Genomic DNA, 18,262 nt, shown 5'->3' on the forward strand with positions numbered 1-18,262 from the left:
TTGAGAAGATTGTTCATGATATCTCGTCACAAATACTTGGATAAGACGGCGTGAACAGTATGAACGTAGGACTTGTTGAGTGCATTTAACACAGAATGCAACTTAATTTGTTTATATGAATGCATTTATTGATTTATGTTATGGCTTTTTGAGTTTTTCAAATGGTAGTATCTTGCAAAAAGTCCTGAATTCTGCCCACCTAAAGGAGCTGTGGTTTCAGAAGAGAATGCTGCTCTATAAGCAGGTGGGACCAGAGCAGATGTTTGTTCTGTTGGAGGAGAGCAAACATTGGTGGCCTGGTGTTCTCACAACCACCAAGCAATTCCACTTCTAAGGCATGAGAGTCTTTTGGATTCACAGCACAGATGTAGACATTCATTATGTAGACATTCATTATTAATAACCAGAATATCTTTCTCTCATTGATATGACATTATTATACAAAGTATCAGGCATACAAATATGGTCAGCCACGTCATGGTAACATGGTTCAAAAACCACAACTTATCAACATTATCAAGCATACAAAAACATGAAGAATAATGAATGCACTCCATGATGTGTCTAGTCTTCATCCGACTCCTGTAGCAGAGCTTTCTGGGAGCTGGAAACGGTGGCCGTATTCCTCATCTCTATGTCGTCTCCCTTCCACGAAAACCGCCTCACCGTGCTGTTGTGACAAGAATAACAGCATTGAGTTGGCTGACAAGGGAAGTGATACTAAGATAAGCTTTATCAATCAGTTATGAAAAAAGGGAAGGGCAATGGAATTGACTAGGGTTCTTGTCCTAGTACCAAAATAACTTTAAAATGTGGCTCATTTAGTGGCAATATTGAGTCTTATAGGCTTGAAGTGGTGGATAAAGGATTTACTCACAACCAGACCAGGAGGGAGTTGGTGCCAACGGTCAGCAGAGCTACAGCTAAATGCCAGCAGAAGCACATAGTGACAAACATGATGTTTCCATGCATGTTCATATCCCACTGTATTCCATTTAATGGGTACAGCACAAAGCCAATCTGAAAAAGCAAACAGAATGGGCCCTACTGTTCAGTATAAAAGCAAACAAGAGAAAACATTTTGAAACAGAGCACTACCTCAATTTATCTAATCAGACGACTAATATATTGGACCCAATCTTGCATTTTTTGTGGCGGCTGTAGCTAAGTTGGTAGAGTGGGTCGTTTAATGATCGAAGGGTCAGTGGTTCGAATCCCAGCTCTGACTGTCCACATGTCGAAGTATCCTTGAGCAAGACACCTAACCCAAAATTGCTCCCAATGAGCAGGTTAGCACCTTGCATGGTAGCTACCGCCATTGGTGTGTGAGTGTATGTGTGAATGGGTGAATGAGAGGCCATTGTAAAGCGCTTTGAGTGCCGCTAAGGTGGAAAGCACTATATAAGTGCAGTCCATTTACCATTTTGCTAATTCTGTTTTTTCTTTTTTTTCTTCACAGCCAATGCTCTCCCTGAGAGGTTTCACCAACTCCCAAAATGAGGTCCCTCTTGTTGTGATGGTGGTAGTGGTGTATTACCTGGAAGAACCATGATCCCTGCAGCAGTGACAGACAGGCCCTAAGCATCTCCAGCACCAGGTGGTCTCTCATAAACACCTCCAGCAAGGTGCTGGCTGCCCCCGCAAACACCGCCACCAGCAGCAGGGAGTGGATGTGGGCGTCCAGAGGGAGGCGGTCGCTGACATGGAAGTAAAACAGGAAGCCTAGGGGGGTGGTGGTGTGGTGGGGGGGGGGGTCGGAGGATCAACGCAAACACAATGCCGTTAGCCGTTTCCTGTCCTGAGACAGCGGTGTGTCACGATGACGTACCTAAACCACAGATACTTTACCTTCTATGAAGAGAGCTGTGGAGAGAGCGAGGCGGTCGAAACCCAGCGGAACAGAGAGGGACGACATGCTGAGCACGTCGGCGACCCCAGAGAGACCGTAGAACAGGTACATGGTGCAGTGCTGCCAGTTCATCAGCTTCACCCAGGACTGGGTCGTAGGGTCATACAGGCGGGCGTGGGGGCCGTCCGGCACAAACTGCTCAGCCATTATACCTGTAGAGGAAGCTGCTTTAGGGCCAAACCTCAAACAAGAATCCTTCTGGGGATAACGGAAGTATCCATCTATCTATTTACTATATCAACCTATCTACTACAGTAACTATCTGTCAATCTATCTCTGTCGAGGAGTGTAGAGTATAACATAACAGGATACTCACCGACAAAAGCAAAGAAGATTTTGATTGCCCCCTCAATTAAGTCCAGTCTGTTGAAGAAGTGGGGCAGCCTCCGTCTGTCTTTGGGCTGATGCTTCCTCCAGCAGTGACGCAGTGGGTACTTCACCGACCACCACATGCCAAACAGCAGGAAGAAGCTCCCAGGGAGAGCATGGCCCTTGAAGTTGGCCATCCTTCTTTACGTCCCTGAAAAACACACCCACCATGTCGATGACAGATAACCAGCCGGCTGGGTCATCACTGACAGTCAGGGGCGGGGATCCTGGGGGGGGTCAGGGGAGACATGTTCCCCCCAATATTTGAGATCATTAAAATTGTCCCCCCCCCAATATTTCGATTGGGGTAGTGGCATTCAAATGACCATACAGCAGCGTAGGAAGATGTCCCCCCCAAAAAATACTCTTGCAAAATTTCAATGTAAATGTCCCCCCCAAAGTTGGATACAGATCTCCACCACTGTTGACAGTGATCATGGGTCAGAACACCAGGGCTTAACATTCACACCTGCATCCATTCTAGAGGACAGGGCATTATTCTTTGTTTTACCTCTCCATATTTGTCTTGTATTTTAACAAGATAAAAAGAAACATCATCAAATAAGACATTGCAGAGCTTATGCCTACACATACTGTATACCCCAAAAAAAATCTGACTAAATGACAGCTCACCCAAACATGACATCTCAAAGCACCTACCCAGGTGTTTGATCAAGGTATAATTACAGAAGTGTTTGCTGATTTTGCAATTACAAAGGTTGCCATTTAGGGGGCTTAACAGGATCTTTAACCTAAAGGTAGTTCAGGTTTTCGTTTTTACACAGTGAATATATACTATTCAAAGGACTGACAAATACTCAAACTAGTTACCTAGAACTAAAGGTATGACGACTGAAATCCAAGGGAGGAGTTATGGGTAGGATTTGTTTTTATTTTTAAAACCTTGTTCCTCATTCCAAATATGTAAAGAAAGAAGTGATGGTCTATGTGAACAGTTTTTTTTGTCTGATGAGTGAGGCTACAATTCACCAGTGTCCCATCTGTGAATGAATAAACATCCAAGATCTAATTCATAAGTAGCCCTGCAAATAAGACAAATCAGTTCAGAATCTTGTTCAGGTCAGTTGTTTGTATATATATCCTGGAGAGGACACCAGTTAATTTGTGTTGCGGTTAAAATGCAAATAATGTTTCATGGGAAGATGTACAATCGGCTATACATTATTTGATCTCGGGTGTCATTGTCCTTTGGTGACCTGAATAAACGTGCTAGTTTAGGCTATCATATCAAAAAATATATGAAAATGGCCCATTCATGTTCCTGTTGTTCATTTCCTTTTCAGTTGGGTTAGGGTATGGGTTGGGCTCGGACCAAAGAACACTTTGGTGTGTTGACATAAAGGAGTGGTATTAGCTTATGTCATGCAAGTTTTCTCGATTGGTAGCTTCGATATACTGCTTTTAGGCAAACACAGCACACGACATGCTTTATTCTTCACACGGTGACTCGACCTGTGAAATTGTTCCCTTCATTTTATCCCTTCCAAGCCGTTCTCCTCCAGGAGCAGCGAGCAGCCATCGTTCATGGCGCCCGGGGACCAAGTCCAAGCGTTCAGTCCAAGTAGGAGAACTGAGGAGCATCTGTTTTTAGCATGTTTTTCGTATTGGGTGCTTTTGGGAGGAAACCCTTGTGTTGTCCATCTCTTCTATAGGCTACACCTAAAATAGCTTTCGGTGGAGGAGGATAACATTTAATTATCTTATAGCTATATATGTTATTAGATGGGCTATATCTATGTAATCTCTATAACAATAATTGGCACCATAGGCTACGTTGTACTCTTTCCATATGGGACGGGTAGGTTTTTTTTTCCAGAGCGCAAGTGCCTCTCAAGTCGATTTCAGTGAGGTGAGACAGCGCTCCCCGATAAAGGCGCGGCGATCACGTCATTTTTAGCGGAGCGCTAGGCTTGGTGTTTTTTTTTTGCAAAGAGTTGGTTTAGAAATATATAGGCTATATATATATAAGGCCTACCTTGACCGGTGTGTTAATATCCAAAATTGATTTCCTTCGAATTTAAATTTGGTACTATAGTCAGCTGTGGAGCATGTGCGTCCCAGCTTGTCATCAGACTGCACACCTGTCCGCGTACCTGGAGTAAAGTACCTACGCTGCATGTGACCTCGCCCATGATTTGCATGACTCGACTGACCAAGGACGCCTTCACCTGGGGAAGTCATTAAGATATGAATACCGTGGTCAGTGGTGCTTGATGAACGCTGGCTTAATTCAAGTATCCTTCCTTTAGATCTTGTCAATGGTGCCCTTGTCATAAATTAAATTAAAATAAAAACAATGAATAAATAAACCATTATAAATATACAAGGCTATCCACAAACATTTGTATATCTTATTTTCAACCAAATGTGTCTTTTTAAATTAACTTACGTCTATATTTGCATGAATAGACAGTCCTAACCCACAGACCTTTCAAAGGATTCACGGTTTACACTGGAGTGTTGTTGGCTTTCAGTGGGTTAATGTGTAATCTCAATGCCAAGGCAGTGCTCTGAGCCTGAGGGACCAATATATGGGTCACACGCAAATAAACTTTGCACCCATCATAAAGTATTGTTTTATTGCAGTCACGACAGTGTTCCTCTGCCTCAACAGCCTACATTAAGAATTCAGTCTACATCTTGTTTATTGGTTTTTAGAATATAATAGAAATGTAATAGAAACTGCGGTTACAAAACTGCGGTTACAAAAACAACATTCAAATTCTTCAGTCTGGGGATTAGAGTATTGCACAGAAGAATTTCTTCTCTCGAAAAGGGTTTTCTGACGAAGGCACGGGCGTCACCAGGGGGTCCTCTTTGGCTTGAGCCTCACAGAAGGCCATCAGGTCTGCCGCTGCCTTGGACACCTGAACACATAATTGATTGGGGAAAACATTCAACATTTGTAGTATGAGTAGTTGTTTATTCAGCAAATTTATTATGGCTCCCCTCTTTTATGAAAATGTAGTTACCACAAAGAAGTTGAGATTTAAAAAAAAAAAAAAAAAAGTTTAGTTGAGTTAAAAAGAATAATCAGATGTTATGTGCTCTGTTGTCTGTCGTCAATAAAATGATCCCCCATTGATTATCGTTAACTCCGCCCAGAGCGAATGTGTTGGGTGGAGAGTAATGTTTTCTGTCTTGTGTGTGTGGGTGGTTTAGTTCATTTGTTGTTTGTTTGTTCGTTAGTAAACAGAATTACGCAAAATCTACCAGACCAATTTTTATGAAATTCGATAGAGGGGTGTAGCATGTAGGGAACTATGGAGAGGGAGTTTGGCCGGAGAATCGGAGCAGCTGGTGCAGTTCTGCAGTCGCTTTACCGCACTGTTGAAAAGACTGACGAAAAGAGAGCTGAGCCCTCTCGATGAGCTGTCGATCTACCGGTATATCTTCGTCCCCACCCTCACCTATGGTCATGAAGGATGGGTCATGACCGAAATAACGAGATCACGGATACAAGCAGCTGAAATGAGTTTTCTCTGGAGGGTGGCTGGGGTTTCCCTGAGAAATCGGGTGAGAAGTTCAGTCATCCGGGAGAGACTCGGAGTAGAGCCGCTGCTCCTTTGCGTCGAAAGGAGCCAGTTGAGGTGGTTCGGGCATCTAGTGAGGATGCCTCCTGGGCGCCTCCCTAGGGAGAGCATGTCCGGCTGGGAGGAGGCCGCGGGGTAGACCCAGGACCAGGTGGCGGGACTACATCTCCGCACTGGCCTGTGAGCGGCTAAAGATTCCCCAGGTAGAGCTGGTTGATTCTGCTAGGGAAAGGGATGTCTGGGGCCCCCTGCTGGAACTGCTGCCTCCGTGACCCGACCCCGGGTAAGCGGATGACGATGGATGGATGGATGGTAATTAATTATATTAATTAATCTCTTCTTTTTTTTTTTTACTTGCACCTCACCCCATTGCTAAGGGTTCGCTAAGTACAGTAGTGTCTACGACGACACTGTTGACACCACATATCCGTGACAACACAAGTAGTTTTGGGGGGCCTACCACACCCCTGAAAGAAATCCTAGGGGGAAACACTGCAGAGACACAAGGTGTGGACTGGCATAAAGCTCTTGACCTATCGACTACAGTGATACCAAGCATGTTCTGCTCGCACGCGAGCGCGGGCACAGAGCCACCAAATGCATTCATGGGTGGAGGTCTATGCTCTTCCGAGCACCATTTCTAGTTGTTTGTGTTTTTACTTTGGAAACATTCAATGGTGAAACTCAATTAGTTGCTAATTGTTCCAGTTCTGGCTCCGTGCTGCTCACTCACCATCAGCCGTTCAATGTTGACTTCCAGTTTCAACTGTTCCACAGTCTTTCTGGCATCTGCTATTTTGGCCATGTTATTGGACATCCTTCAGTTTCCCGCTGTAGTTTAGCCTGCCACCAATAGTGAGATCATGTATTAAGATTAACACAAACACAAAGGGAAATACAGCTATAGCCATGAACTATAATGGGGCGGCTGTAGCTCAGTTGGTAGAGCGGGTCGTTCAATGATCGAAGGGTCAGTGGTTCGAATCCCAGCTCCGACTGTCCACATGTCAAGTGTCCTTGAACAAGACACCTAACCCCAAAATTGCTCCCAATGAGCAGGTTAGCACCTTGCATGGCAGCTACCGCCATTAGTGTGTGAGTGTATGGGTGAATGAGAGGCCATTGTAAAGCGCTATATAAGTGCAGTCCATTTACCATATAGTGTCCTTATGCATTATAAATAAATGCCAGAGCATGTGAGGAGGCTGTTTGAATGTGCTTGTTATTCTTGCTCCTGGGTGTCAGCTGGTGGTAGCACAGCGAGGTTCCTCTGAGGGTTCGGCAGGGAGGGGCATGCCTGGGCAGCGTTCTCTTCCCTAATGGGGCTTCAGCTACTGTAGCTTCAGAATACACCTGTTCCTGCAGGTGTTTGGGCACTGCTGCTGATGTCATACTTGTAGGTCCTGCTGTGTCTTTCTTTGTTTTATTGTATTAGTATAGCGGCCTTTGAAATAGGACACTTTTTGTATACTTTCTCGTTTTACTGTGATGTATGTTATTTATTTTACTATGCACTTTTTTTTTAACCTGCACCTTATGTGAAGCACTTCGTGCTGAGAGAGGTGCCATACAAATAAACCTTTACTTATTTACTTACTACACCTCTCTCATTTCTCTGTTACTCTAACTTCTATTAGACTAATACTATTCACACACGTGTCTAGGTGGAACCTTCCTTTGAGGAGAATTGAAAGTGGCATTATTTGAAGTGGTGGGCGAGGTAGATCTAACACTGCATGGTAATAAAGATTAGAAGCAGCGCCATCCTGACCAACACCACCTAGTTATGCATGCTGCTGGTCAATCAGTGTCTCAGACCAGCTGTGGATGGCTTCGGTCTAACCACTGCCTTCACAGGGAATGATAGGGGAGCATCACCTGTTAGCAACAATTGACATTCTCTGCCTCTAAGATGTATTTAACACCTTACACAAGTACAAATAATGTTATTGACTAATGACAAATACAACTGTTTCGTTGTTCACATTATTGCACATTCTAACTCTACGTTGTTAATTTAGGGACACAGTCACTATTCACCCATCCTGTTATCTGTCTTATTTCATCACAAAACTATAGCTTCATGAAACAATCATTCTTTTGTGAGATTTAAATTAAATATATCCACTTACCACCAAAAGAAGGGCTACGGGTTGATCCAGGGCTCCAGGCGTGGAGGATTGTTGTTGGAGGAGATGTTCAACCCATCAACTGTTACAAATGGAGAGCGATTAAGGGCTCTGATGGGGAGGAGGGTTTGGATAGGTTACCTCCTCTCTTAATTAGCCCTGGCTCTTCCCCCATGTTGTGCTCCATGCAGCAGCAGCAGCAGGCAGCATGGGGTGTGACCTTCCTCCTTCCACAATGTCTCCATCACTCACTATCATTGATATCAGAATAGCTCATGAGCTAGTTAGATGACTGGCTGTTGTTGATGTCACAGTTGAAGCCTACAGCCGAATAACCTCAATCACGTTACTGTTTTATAATCTGTCTTCTGACTTTTACATCAGAAGAGGGCTAAATGCATAACCACATAGAAGATGTTGTGTACTTGCAAGTGACGTATATCATTCACACAAAATATTTTAAGGATGGTCTGTAGGTTATTGATCAAGCTCTCCCCTAAAAATCTGGTTATTCGTGCATAGACTTCAATTATTGTTCTGACCTTTAGTTGAACTAACTAACTTATTAGTGCTATAGCAAAGTCCCTGTGCTGCAAACCAGTAGCCTAACTGCATGTGCGGTATGCAACTAAGGGCCTCGGGCAGCTGAGTCACATGAAATAAACCATGGGTTGTTTTTCTCACAATGTTCCAGAGAGGTGTGCCTAAAGAGCGTCACTGACCACAGTCCCACATACTTTGAATTGTTGTACATATGGTATTATCAACATGATCATGCTCAAAAGGTGCTGTATATAACCATTTGTTTCAGTAAATAATGGACAACTGCCTTATGGCAGCCTGCCTCAAACTATAATGAAGGGGGGACACAGCCATGTATTTCTCAGAAGGCAGTGTGTGAGCGCAGTCCGCTCTCAATGGTTCTGAAATAATAGATGTTTGGACAGTTTTGTGAACTGCAATGGTTCTTTGTGGTGCTGTGAGGTTTAGGGTGTTGGATTGCTTTTTGCAATGTCGGATTTCATTGTTTGGTGTGCTATAATTGCATGAAGATTGTGCTATTTAAGAAAGTGCTATATGTGTCGCCATCTACTGGTTGAAAGACCTAGGCTACTTGGCAGGCTTCAGACTTTGAGTTATACCGCCATGGTTTGAGTGGGTTTGGGCGAGTTTGATTAAATACATTAAGATTGATTTGTTTTGTACATGTGCTCACGTTCCCCCTCCTACATCAATGTATGGTAAATGTAGTGGAGTAGTAGTAAGCAAAAAGTAAATAGGTATAAAAAATAAAAACAACAATAATAATAATAAACACAAAAAACAAGTACAGATAGTCAGAAATAATACTTGAGTACAGTAAGAAAGTATTCTACTCAAGGACCAATAGGCTACACCCATGTGGATAGGTATGGTTTGTGTGCAGGGTGGGAAACGAAGGAGGAGCTTCTGGCTGTGGACCTCACCGAGGCGAGGAAGGGTGGGCACTTGAGTCGCTGTTACTCAGGGGCACCATGGCACTAATTAGAATAAAGTGAATTCTGTACGCCTGTTTCAGATCTCATAACTACAGTTCTACAAAACGCCATGATGCATGTGTGTGTGTGTGTTTCCTGTGTCGCCCATTACTACACACGTGTTGAGTCAGGTGCACATGTGCATGCCGTGTGACAAAGAACACATCACAAATGCATAATTTCTTCTTCATCTTAGAGAGATGTTTCAGCTTTACTGGAATACAACATCAAGCAACATGTAAGCTTATACATGCAAGGCAGGAAAATACAAATGTAGTAGTAACAGTCAGGAGCTCAAATTAGATGCTTTGTCTGATTTACAAACAAAATGTTTTCACTTTGTATTTCTAACCACCTTCCAAAGACAGTGCTGTTGTGGGGGCTGGATTTAACTGTCTGGCTCATCGATGCCTCTGCAGGTTTCATCAAGCAGTATCCATGTCTTTGACACTTGGGACACCACCATCATTATTAGCCAAGTCAAGAAGAGGACAAACAGAGAGACCCAACTGTGGAAAAACAAAGAATATGATAAGGAATGTGCATTGAAATGGATGTTCTGTTCCTGGACAACATGGAATACCGAGGCCGTAGTGTTGTAAAAATGTCTTACCCCCCACAATCAGCAGCTTATTTCGCCAAGGCCTTTTCAATAGCGGCCACTATTGAAGCCATTTTCTGGTCGTTGTCCACAAAGCCTGATCCTTCCTGGAAATACAAATGTTTGTGTTTTAGAGGCCATACACACTGATGTAAACAAACAATGCAACGAGATCCCATTGATATTACCTTTTTTGAATGGACCAACTTGCCATTCACCTCCACTTCAAACCAACCAGTGGTTGAGGGTGTACCTTCACCAGTCTGTTTGCGTGAAGAAAAAGTGAGTGAAAGAACCAAACTAACAATATGACATAGCATGTCCCAAACTATATTGATATTGGATAGCCTACAACATGGATCAACTCTGATACAATTCCTACTTAGCTATGCAGCTCTTCTATAGGCTACTTCGAATACTCACAATCTCAAGGTCGCCGGGAAATTCATCCTCAAGCTGTGTCATGAGTCTGGTGAACTGACAAGGAATTCATCAAGTTAGAACAATGCATTGACTCTTCATAGTTACTGTAACAAGCTCGAAACCACATCCAAGAGCACTTACCTTGGGCTTGTACCCTCATCCACCACTAAAGACAAAGAGAGAATTTCATTTTAGCTTTGCATTGTGCACAACATATCTAATTAGATCCGGTTTTTACATGCGTTTAGGTGAGATTTAGGGTGTGTGCATGTGTGGTGGTGTTGAGTCAGCTGTAACACGTTAGCTAACCTAGTCAACAAAGACAGCTCCACTAAAATAGCAATCACCAAGAAGAACGACTTACCAGTAAGTGATGTGAACTTTGACGGCCATATTGACAGTCGCAGTGGCACTAGTCTGACAGAGGTAGTGTTTGTTGGGGGAATTATTTAGTAAATGAGTAACCGACGACGGTGCCGGTATCTTTACAGCTATCTGCCTAAAATTGGAAGTTATTAGGCGGAGGGAGGTACAAAGAATCATCCTGAGGTCCCATTAAACGAAGGGGGGGGGGACTACTGTAATAATGGGACAGGGGACACACAGTTTAACATTTCAATCGCTACCTTGCATGAGCGAAAATAGCTTATGAATTAAGAAAAAAGACATTGAGATACGTTGGGATACAATACCCACAACATTTTCTTTTACAGAAGAATATATACGTTAGTAAATAAACAACACAGTAGGTTTTGATCACCCCTAACCTTTTATGAAATGGTTTGGTTGAGAAATTCGACTTCTCAATCACGTCACTGTTGTGGTCACGTGCCCAGTGGTAGAAATGACGTGCACCGATCGGCTGTGGTCGTGCATGTGGTGTTATAATTCGTCCCTGTGACCGTGCAAGCTCCGTGCCAAAGTCAAAGTGAGAATCTGGTTTATTTGTCACATACTAGCCTATTGCATCATACAGGTAGCCTGCAACGAGTAGTGAAATGGTCTTCCGTTAGCTCCTAGATTGTGCACACACACATCATATATAGGTAAAATAGCCTATAAAAGAACGTTATGAATCGAAATACAAGATATAGGCTTAAATTACATAAATACTTCACTCCACTTCCCCAGTTGTCTCAATTATGTGCCAACGCGTGAGATGCTCGCTGCAGTATCTGGTTGAATTTGGTTGCGCGGCTACAAAGTTCAGAGCCTCTGTCAATACTAGAGTTGTGTGCACATAAATACGGGGAAAATTGAGCCACGACGAGGCTCACTCACCCACTGAATGAATTGCAATGCAATGTTGTTGCAACTGTAATGTTTAGGTAGGTTTTTTGAACCCTACAGTTGGTATCAATTTGTATGCAGCAAGTGCACATGTGGGCCAAATCATCAGTTCAGGACAACCAGCCATGAGGATAATCAGATCTGACTGTAGCTTATGTCATGAAGTGTATATAATAGTAGAAGGAAGGAGTGGTTAGAGGGTTGCAGTGCACGCATCTTGAGTGATCTCCACTCTTCACAACAGTTGCTGCTCACCACAGAAGTGGTGCTTTGCACACAGGTTGCTGCACTCTCTCCACAATGTAAAAATGACAAGGAAACCTTATGAGAATAAATTATTCTAGTTTAAAGCAATATACACTCATACAGATATCACATACGGTATCATAATTGGTTTAATGTCCAACCATTGATATGGGATGACAATGTAATCTTAACAGATCCACTTACATTACAAGCTTTAGTTTCCCCTCAGTGCCTCTTCTGAAGAGGTCACTGAATCACCATCCTCCATTCTTCCTGTCTTTCAAGGAGTGGCATATTCAGTCTGGTACTAATCATTGCTGCATTTTGATGAAAAAGCCCTTGTGAATATACAATGGCTCTTAACCAGTCAGATGGCACAATGACCAACAAACACCAACTCCATGCATTCTCTTGTTGGCTGTTGGATTTGGAATGTTTGTGAAAATAAGTCACTTTTCTATTTTTTTTTTTTACAGAAACAGAGGATGCCACACCATATTTGTTTAAACCATATGTGTTTATTATGTTGGAAATCATAGAACACTGGTCAAACAAACCGCAACGCCAACAAATGCTGATTGAGCAAGTTGAATCAGGAAAAAAATGACTCCAACAAACGCCAACAAGCACCAACAAGCAGAGCACACCAAACCAACAAAATGTTTACTTGCTGTCTGTCTTCATACATGAGCTGGTATGTCCTTGGCAGGCTGGACCAGGCTGGTAGAGCTGAGTGCTGCCTTCAGGTCCTTCTCATCCTCCTCCATGTTTAGAAGAGGCCCTCACTAGCCTCAATCGGGATGGCATGGCTGCAATGGTGGCAGGCCTGAGGTTCTGGTTATCCTGGAGCAAGGCGATAATATTCACAGGTGTCTGGAGATCCTTACTGGCCTAGAGCATACTGGTCTCATCAGCTGCAGGCTTGATGTTGTCAGGAGGCTGACCTATCAATGGCCCATCCTGTCATAAGGTGGAATAGGCCATCGAATAGGCTTGGACAGGATGGTCTCAGTATCAGTCCAGGCCTGAGCTGTGTCTTATTGTTGAGGATTTAGAAGAACTTTTGTACTTTTGTGATTTAGAAGAAGATTTTGTGTTTGTACTATTAATGTGACCAGTGAATAGATGGCATGGATCCTAACACATAAGCACTTACTTGTGGAATTTGATTACTATGCATGGTAGTTTGCATGTGAAATTATTAGAATTGTACAACAGTCTATGTAGGACAAATTTAGTATTATCACTATTAACCTTTATTCATACAGGTAAATCAATTGACATTGCTGGACTTGAATCTCCAATAATAGCTCATTAGATACCATGGGTTGCAGAGAGATGTACCTGCACAGACCTGGGAGCCTCCCCATTGTAAAAGCATGTACTGGTAGTTCATTTATGATCAAAATCATATCATAATGTTTAACTGTACAGATAAGACACTCACTATGAATTCCCCAGTATTGATTTTTCCTACCTCGTCTATAATGTCTTGCTTTTTGTTTTAATGCTTTTAATGTCTCATGTAAAGCACCTTGAATTGCCCTGTGGCTGAAATGTGCTATATAAATAAACTTGCCTTGCCTTGCCTTGCCTTAACTTTGCTTTGCATCCTGTTACAGTATATGAATTGGAGTGGATTATTTTAATGGAAGATTAGAAATTAATTGGTTATTACATGTAGTGTGTAAAGAATATAAATGAATGAAATATGCTTTAAATGTGTTCATATACTGTAAGTAAATGGAGATTTACAGTGAAATGTAGGATTACCTTACTGAAAATCATATTCTACTGGAAACTATATCATGTCTCAAGTAAAATAAAGTGTCAGCAGTTAAACGACTAACTCCACTTTTTTATGTGGCCGCTTGGAGGGGGGCATCAGGTGAGCAGGTAACTCCTGAGGGAGCCTGTGACCCTGCAGTTTACCCTCCATGAGATAGATGGCTAAGGCAAACTCCTCATCATCCAGCTTGCCATCGCTGTCCACATCTGACAGCTTCCAGATATGGCCGATGACTGAATTTGGCAGGTTGCTGCTGACCATCCACTCTTTGGCCTTCGTGCTGGACAGTTTACCGTCACTCGGACAGAGATTGTAGAATATCTCATCATATTTCGTTTTATCTCTCGCCACCACCCACTCCTCACCCTGCGCTACACTGCTCCCCCCGCTCTCACTAGCCTCCTCGAAAGGATCCCTCTTGTAGACAGGTCTGAAAGTTCCCACAAAGTCACCATCCAACATCACTGGCAGAGAATCCTTCTTCGTTTCCTTTAGGTGGAGTAAGGGCATCAGCTTTGCGATGTCAGTGGACAGTAGCGTGTCCAAAGAGGCCATTAAGCTGGGCTTGAGAGTCTTGAACTTTGTGAAATCCTGATACATGAGGCGTTCCTTGGAATGGAAGAGAGATATAAATGTCACAATTTTGTCTGTTCAGATTATGTGAGAACATTTCGTATTTACAGCATGGGAAGTACAATGCATCTATCTGGGGTGGGAAACCTGCATCTTGCCACAGTCAGGGAAGTCTCCCGCTGGGACTCGGTGTTGCTGCTGGATCTTGGAGAAGATGAGAGGAAGCTTGTAGATCAAATTATGTTTCTTGTTCTCTTTGCAAAAGATTCTAGGCATTTCTTGCTTCAGATGGCTGATGATGTGTGCATGTGCCTGTGAATAAGAAGAGGTGGCAATCATTTCTAAGCCGAAGTGAACCCTCAAGAAAGTACAACATGTAAATGTAAATATTTTGGTGACCAAATGATTAAGTTGAGTGATGAAATGAAATCCAATCAATATCAAATAGACATGCCCCCCTCACCCTAACTGAGCGCGCCCTCTTCACTAGGTCATTGAGTCTGCGTATGGCAGCATTGCAAGGCAGGTTCCTGATGTCTTTCAGAAGATCCTCTTCCTCCAGCTCCAGCAGCTGATAGTGGTCAGGCAGCAAGCGTGGCTCTGACCAGAGGGAGGCGATGTAAACTCTGAGTATTTCAGGGGTCCGAAACACTCTCCCCAGTGACCACATGAGGGCACCATACACACGCATTAGCTGCTGGGAGTCAACCCTGTCTGCCTTGTTCAGCACCACACGCAACTTGTCTTCATTGCCACGCAGGGCCCCAAAAGTACGTGTGAGCTCATCGGAGAAGTCCAGCTTGTGTGCATCAAACAAGAGGATGATGCGATCAACGCGTTCGGCAAACCAGCGCAACACTGCTGGGAAGTCATAGCCTACAAATAAGGACAAAAGAATGGCTTTATTCATATAAGCTGTGCATATTTGCTTGAGAGGCTGTGGTTTTAGCCTAATTGTCCTAAGAGGTATTGTAATATATCCCCGAGCAGAGCGTTCCACCCATGGACTAACAGCTACCCTGAGACCGCACTAGGCCTCCCATTCCAATACGCAACCTTCCGTGCTCATGATGTCATGCATTCTTATGATCCAGACCTCGCCCTACCACGGCAAGACCAGAAGCATCCATCAATAATTCTAGAATGAAATCTTAATTTATTTATTAGCTTGGAATCCCAAAGGTTAGTCATGAGGCGATCGATTGTTTTTTCAGGAGCTGTTTATTTGAGCTGAGTTAGAGGCAAGTAGGCCTATTAAACTCCACAAGACAGCCTACAATAGGGCTCCCCTCCTACCCACCTCACCTCGACTCATCCTATTTTTAGCCCCAGTTAAGATGCCTGGTGTGTCAATGATGGTGATGCTCTCCAGGACCTGGTTGGGCAGCTGGGCACACTGGAATCTGCCGGAAAGAACTAAAGGTCAGCAATAACATGTAGTTGATACACCTCTTAACTGATCTCTCAGTTTTATTGTCATCTTTGTTTTTCTGATCTGCATTTTTGGGTTCAACAATCACGTCCGCCTTGCCTTTCGACGCCCTTACCCTACCTGTTCAGGAAGATGTTTCCAAAAGGGTTGAGTTTGCGGAAGGGCTTTTTTGGATCTACTGTCAGGGCATTTCCTGGAATGAGTCCTTCCACCTCCCCATGCATGATGGCAGTGAAACAATCGGTTGTAGGCTCTGGCCCAACTCTGCTTCCTGGGAAGTCTTGCTCTAGGAGATACCTGATGCAAACACAAACATGCACATGTAAATGCATGATTGAATGATTGCAAATATAGGAGAGTCCCATGCCAGGAGATCAAGATGAATGTGTGACAGACACACTGGGTTTGCCAGAGGACCTACAATACTACATCTAAAACAACAGGTCAACAACATCACATCACAGACATTTCATATGAGTTAATAGTGAGTTAATAGTGATACTCACTTGATGAAAGTAGTCTTTCCAGTGGAGTACTGACCCATTACCAGCACCATTGGTTTATTATCAAAATCTGCATCTTCAAAGCCAGAGGAGTGGAAGTGGTGGAAGCCATAATGCTTCTCTATGGGCAGCAGCCTCTTGTAATAGAGATTCTTGAGCTCCTCTGTGACGACATTGACATCCTCCAATGTATTAGAGCTCCTTTCTGTAAGCTCTCGTCCAGACATGGTGATAGTCCTGCAGATGGAGGTCAAATAAAGATCTCTTAATAATGCTGAATAAAGTGTAGACAACTGTGAATAGAGCAGTGCTGCCCGGCTGATCCAATGCTGAGGGACATTCATAAGAGGGAGGAGCATGGATGTATTTAGGAGAGGGGTGTTGACCACATCTGCTGAAGTGCACTTAACACAGAATATGAGAAAAGTGTCAAGTGGGACTGGGTGGAATTAAATAAGTTCCTAAGAGGGAATTCAGAAATGAAATTGAACTTGGTGGGAAAAAGTGCCCGCCCCCCCTCACACACACACGCACGCACGCACACGCGCTCTCCCACACACACGCAGACAGGCAGACAGACGGACAGAAGTTGGGAATTAGCAGTGCCACATGCTGGCTACAATATAGAAATAAGTGACTTTCTTGTGAGTTGAGGGGCATGTAGTGCCATGGTAGTAAAGGACAGACTGACGTTATCTCGATTTTTCTGAGGCGAGGGTGATTCTGCTGAGACAGCTAGCTAACAGTACTAGCGCTAGCTAGTGAAACGATCTAGCTAACTTGTTAATTTTCTGATATTTAATTTGAAGTTGACAACATTACTAGACTATATATCTAGCTTGTTGGAAATTTGGAATAAACAACATAGCTAGATTAGCTATCCAGTTGACTAGCTAGTAACTAAAGTAAACCATGACGTTGCTGTAGTTGGCTAACGTTAGCTACAGCTAGCTAGTTTATGTCGCCTAAATAATCAGCCTAGCCTACCAACACCTTGTTAGAAATCTTACTTTTTGATTAAATATGCTGTTTATTAACTTTGTATATGGGGGTGTGAGTTAGCTAGCTAACACTTAACTGGGCTTTCCTAGGGGCAGGAATGGCAGAGCAGCACTCAACCTCGTCCTCAAAGGAGCAAATGCTGAAGACAGATGAAAGTGAGGCCCGCTTGCTCGCACTTTCACCAAGTGAAGACTTCACTATTGATCCTGTCAGTGGCCTCAAAGCTCCAGCTCCACCAGCTTCTCTACCTCTCCCGATGCAGTCGATGCCTTGGATGGGAGGTGAGTTTGTCATAAGTTGTTATAATGTTCCCACAGCCCAATGGTCCCACAGCCTTAGTAAGTCTTAGTAATGTGGGACCAATGGGCTGTGGGACCATTGGGCTGTGGGACCATTGGGCATAATTAAAAAAAAAAAAAAAAGTCTTAGTAATGTGGGACCAATGAGCTGTGGGACCATTGGGCTGTGAGAACATAGAGCTGACCCCAATTCAGGTCATGGTCATAATGGTTATACACAATTTTGGCTAATAGGCTTGTTGGAGCCAATTTTGGAAAGAAAACAATTTGTTTATATTAAATGAACAATGACTTCACCCGGTGGACATCTGTGAAAGCAAAGGACAGGAAATATAGTCCACACATGGACACATGACTTCCCCCCAAGTCAGGGGTGAAAATTAACTTTTTGGCTCACGGTGAGTCACCTGCCAAGGGGACTGTAGATGAAAAAATCTACTGGCCAAGTTTTTTTTTTTTTCTCAGATAGCCTTCCCAAATCTAGTCGCCAATTGGAAATTTTACCTGCATTTGGCCGGTGGCAGGTGTTAATTTTCAGCCCTGCCCCCAGTTAATTGAGACAGGTGTGCTGGTCATGGTACACGCCATCGGGGAACTTTTAGTCACCAGTATCCTATCCTACCCGA

General features: G+C 43.4%; 4 protein-coding genes across 4 annotated transcripts; all 4 read right to left on the reverse strand.

The window, feature by feature from the left end:
- Window positions 1-564: 564 nt before the first annotated feature.
- Window positions 565-2,415, reverse strand: tmem45b (transmembrane protein 45B; the record flags this gene model as incomplete). The annotated part of the gene is made up of 5 exons (XM_084450313.1): window positions 565-670; window positions 878-1,020; window positions 1,538-1,722; window positions 1,849-2,061; window positions 2,226-2,415. 5 exons carry the CDS (start codon window positions 2,413-2,415, stop codon window positions 565-567), a joined length of 837 nt encoding a protein of 278 aa, XP_084306439.1.
- Window positions 2,416-5,037: 2,622 nt separating this feature from the next.
- Window positions 5,038-6,649, reverse strand: gng8 (guanine nucleotide binding protein (G protein), gamma 8; the record flags this gene model as incomplete). The annotated part of the gene is made up of 2 exons (XM_084449543.1): window positions 5,038-5,166; window positions 6,566-6,649. 2 exons carry the CDS (start codon window positions 6,647-6,649, stop codon window positions 5,038-5,040), a joined length of 213 nt encoding a protein of 70 aa, XP_084305669.1.
- Window positions 6,650-9,660: 3,011 nt separating this feature from the next.
- On the reverse strand, window positions 9,661-11,016 carry selenow1 (selenoprotein W, 1). The gene is made up of 6 exons (XM_084449641.1): window positions 10,867-11,016; window positions 10,644-10,668; window positions 10,503-10,556; window positions 10,268-10,342; window positions 10,092-10,186; window positions 9,661-9,987 (listed from the first exon to the last, which is right to left on the reverse strand). The coding sequence occupies exons 1-5, from the start codon at window positions 10,893-10,895 to the stop codon at window positions 10,109-10,111; spliced, it is 261 nt and encodes an 86-aa protein (XP_084305767.1). The 5' UTR covers window positions 10,896-11,016; the 3' UTR covers window positions 9,661-9,987; window positions 10,092-10,108.
- A 2,859-nt stretch (window positions 11,017-13,875) lies between these two features.
- On the reverse strand, window positions 13,876-16,562 carry ehd2a (EH-domain containing 2a; the record flags this gene model as incomplete). Its single annotated transcript, XM_084450314.1, has 6 exons — window positions 13,876-14,436; window positions 14,548-14,712; window positions 14,864-15,276; window positions 15,706-15,803; window positions 15,953-16,129; window positions 16,339-16,562. 6 exons carry the CDS (start codon window positions 16,560-16,562, stop codon window positions 13,876-13,878), a joined length of 1,638 nt encoding a protein of 545 aa, XP_084306440.1.
- Window positions 16,563-18,262: the final 1,700 nt, after the last annotated feature.

This window comes from Borostomias antarcticus, assembly GCF_949987555.1.
Source record: "Borostomias antarcticus genome assembly, chromosome: 15".
Classification (NCBI taxonomy): Eukaryota; Metazoa; Chordata; class Actinopteri; order Stomiiformes; family Stomiidae; genus Borostomias; species Borostomias antarcticus.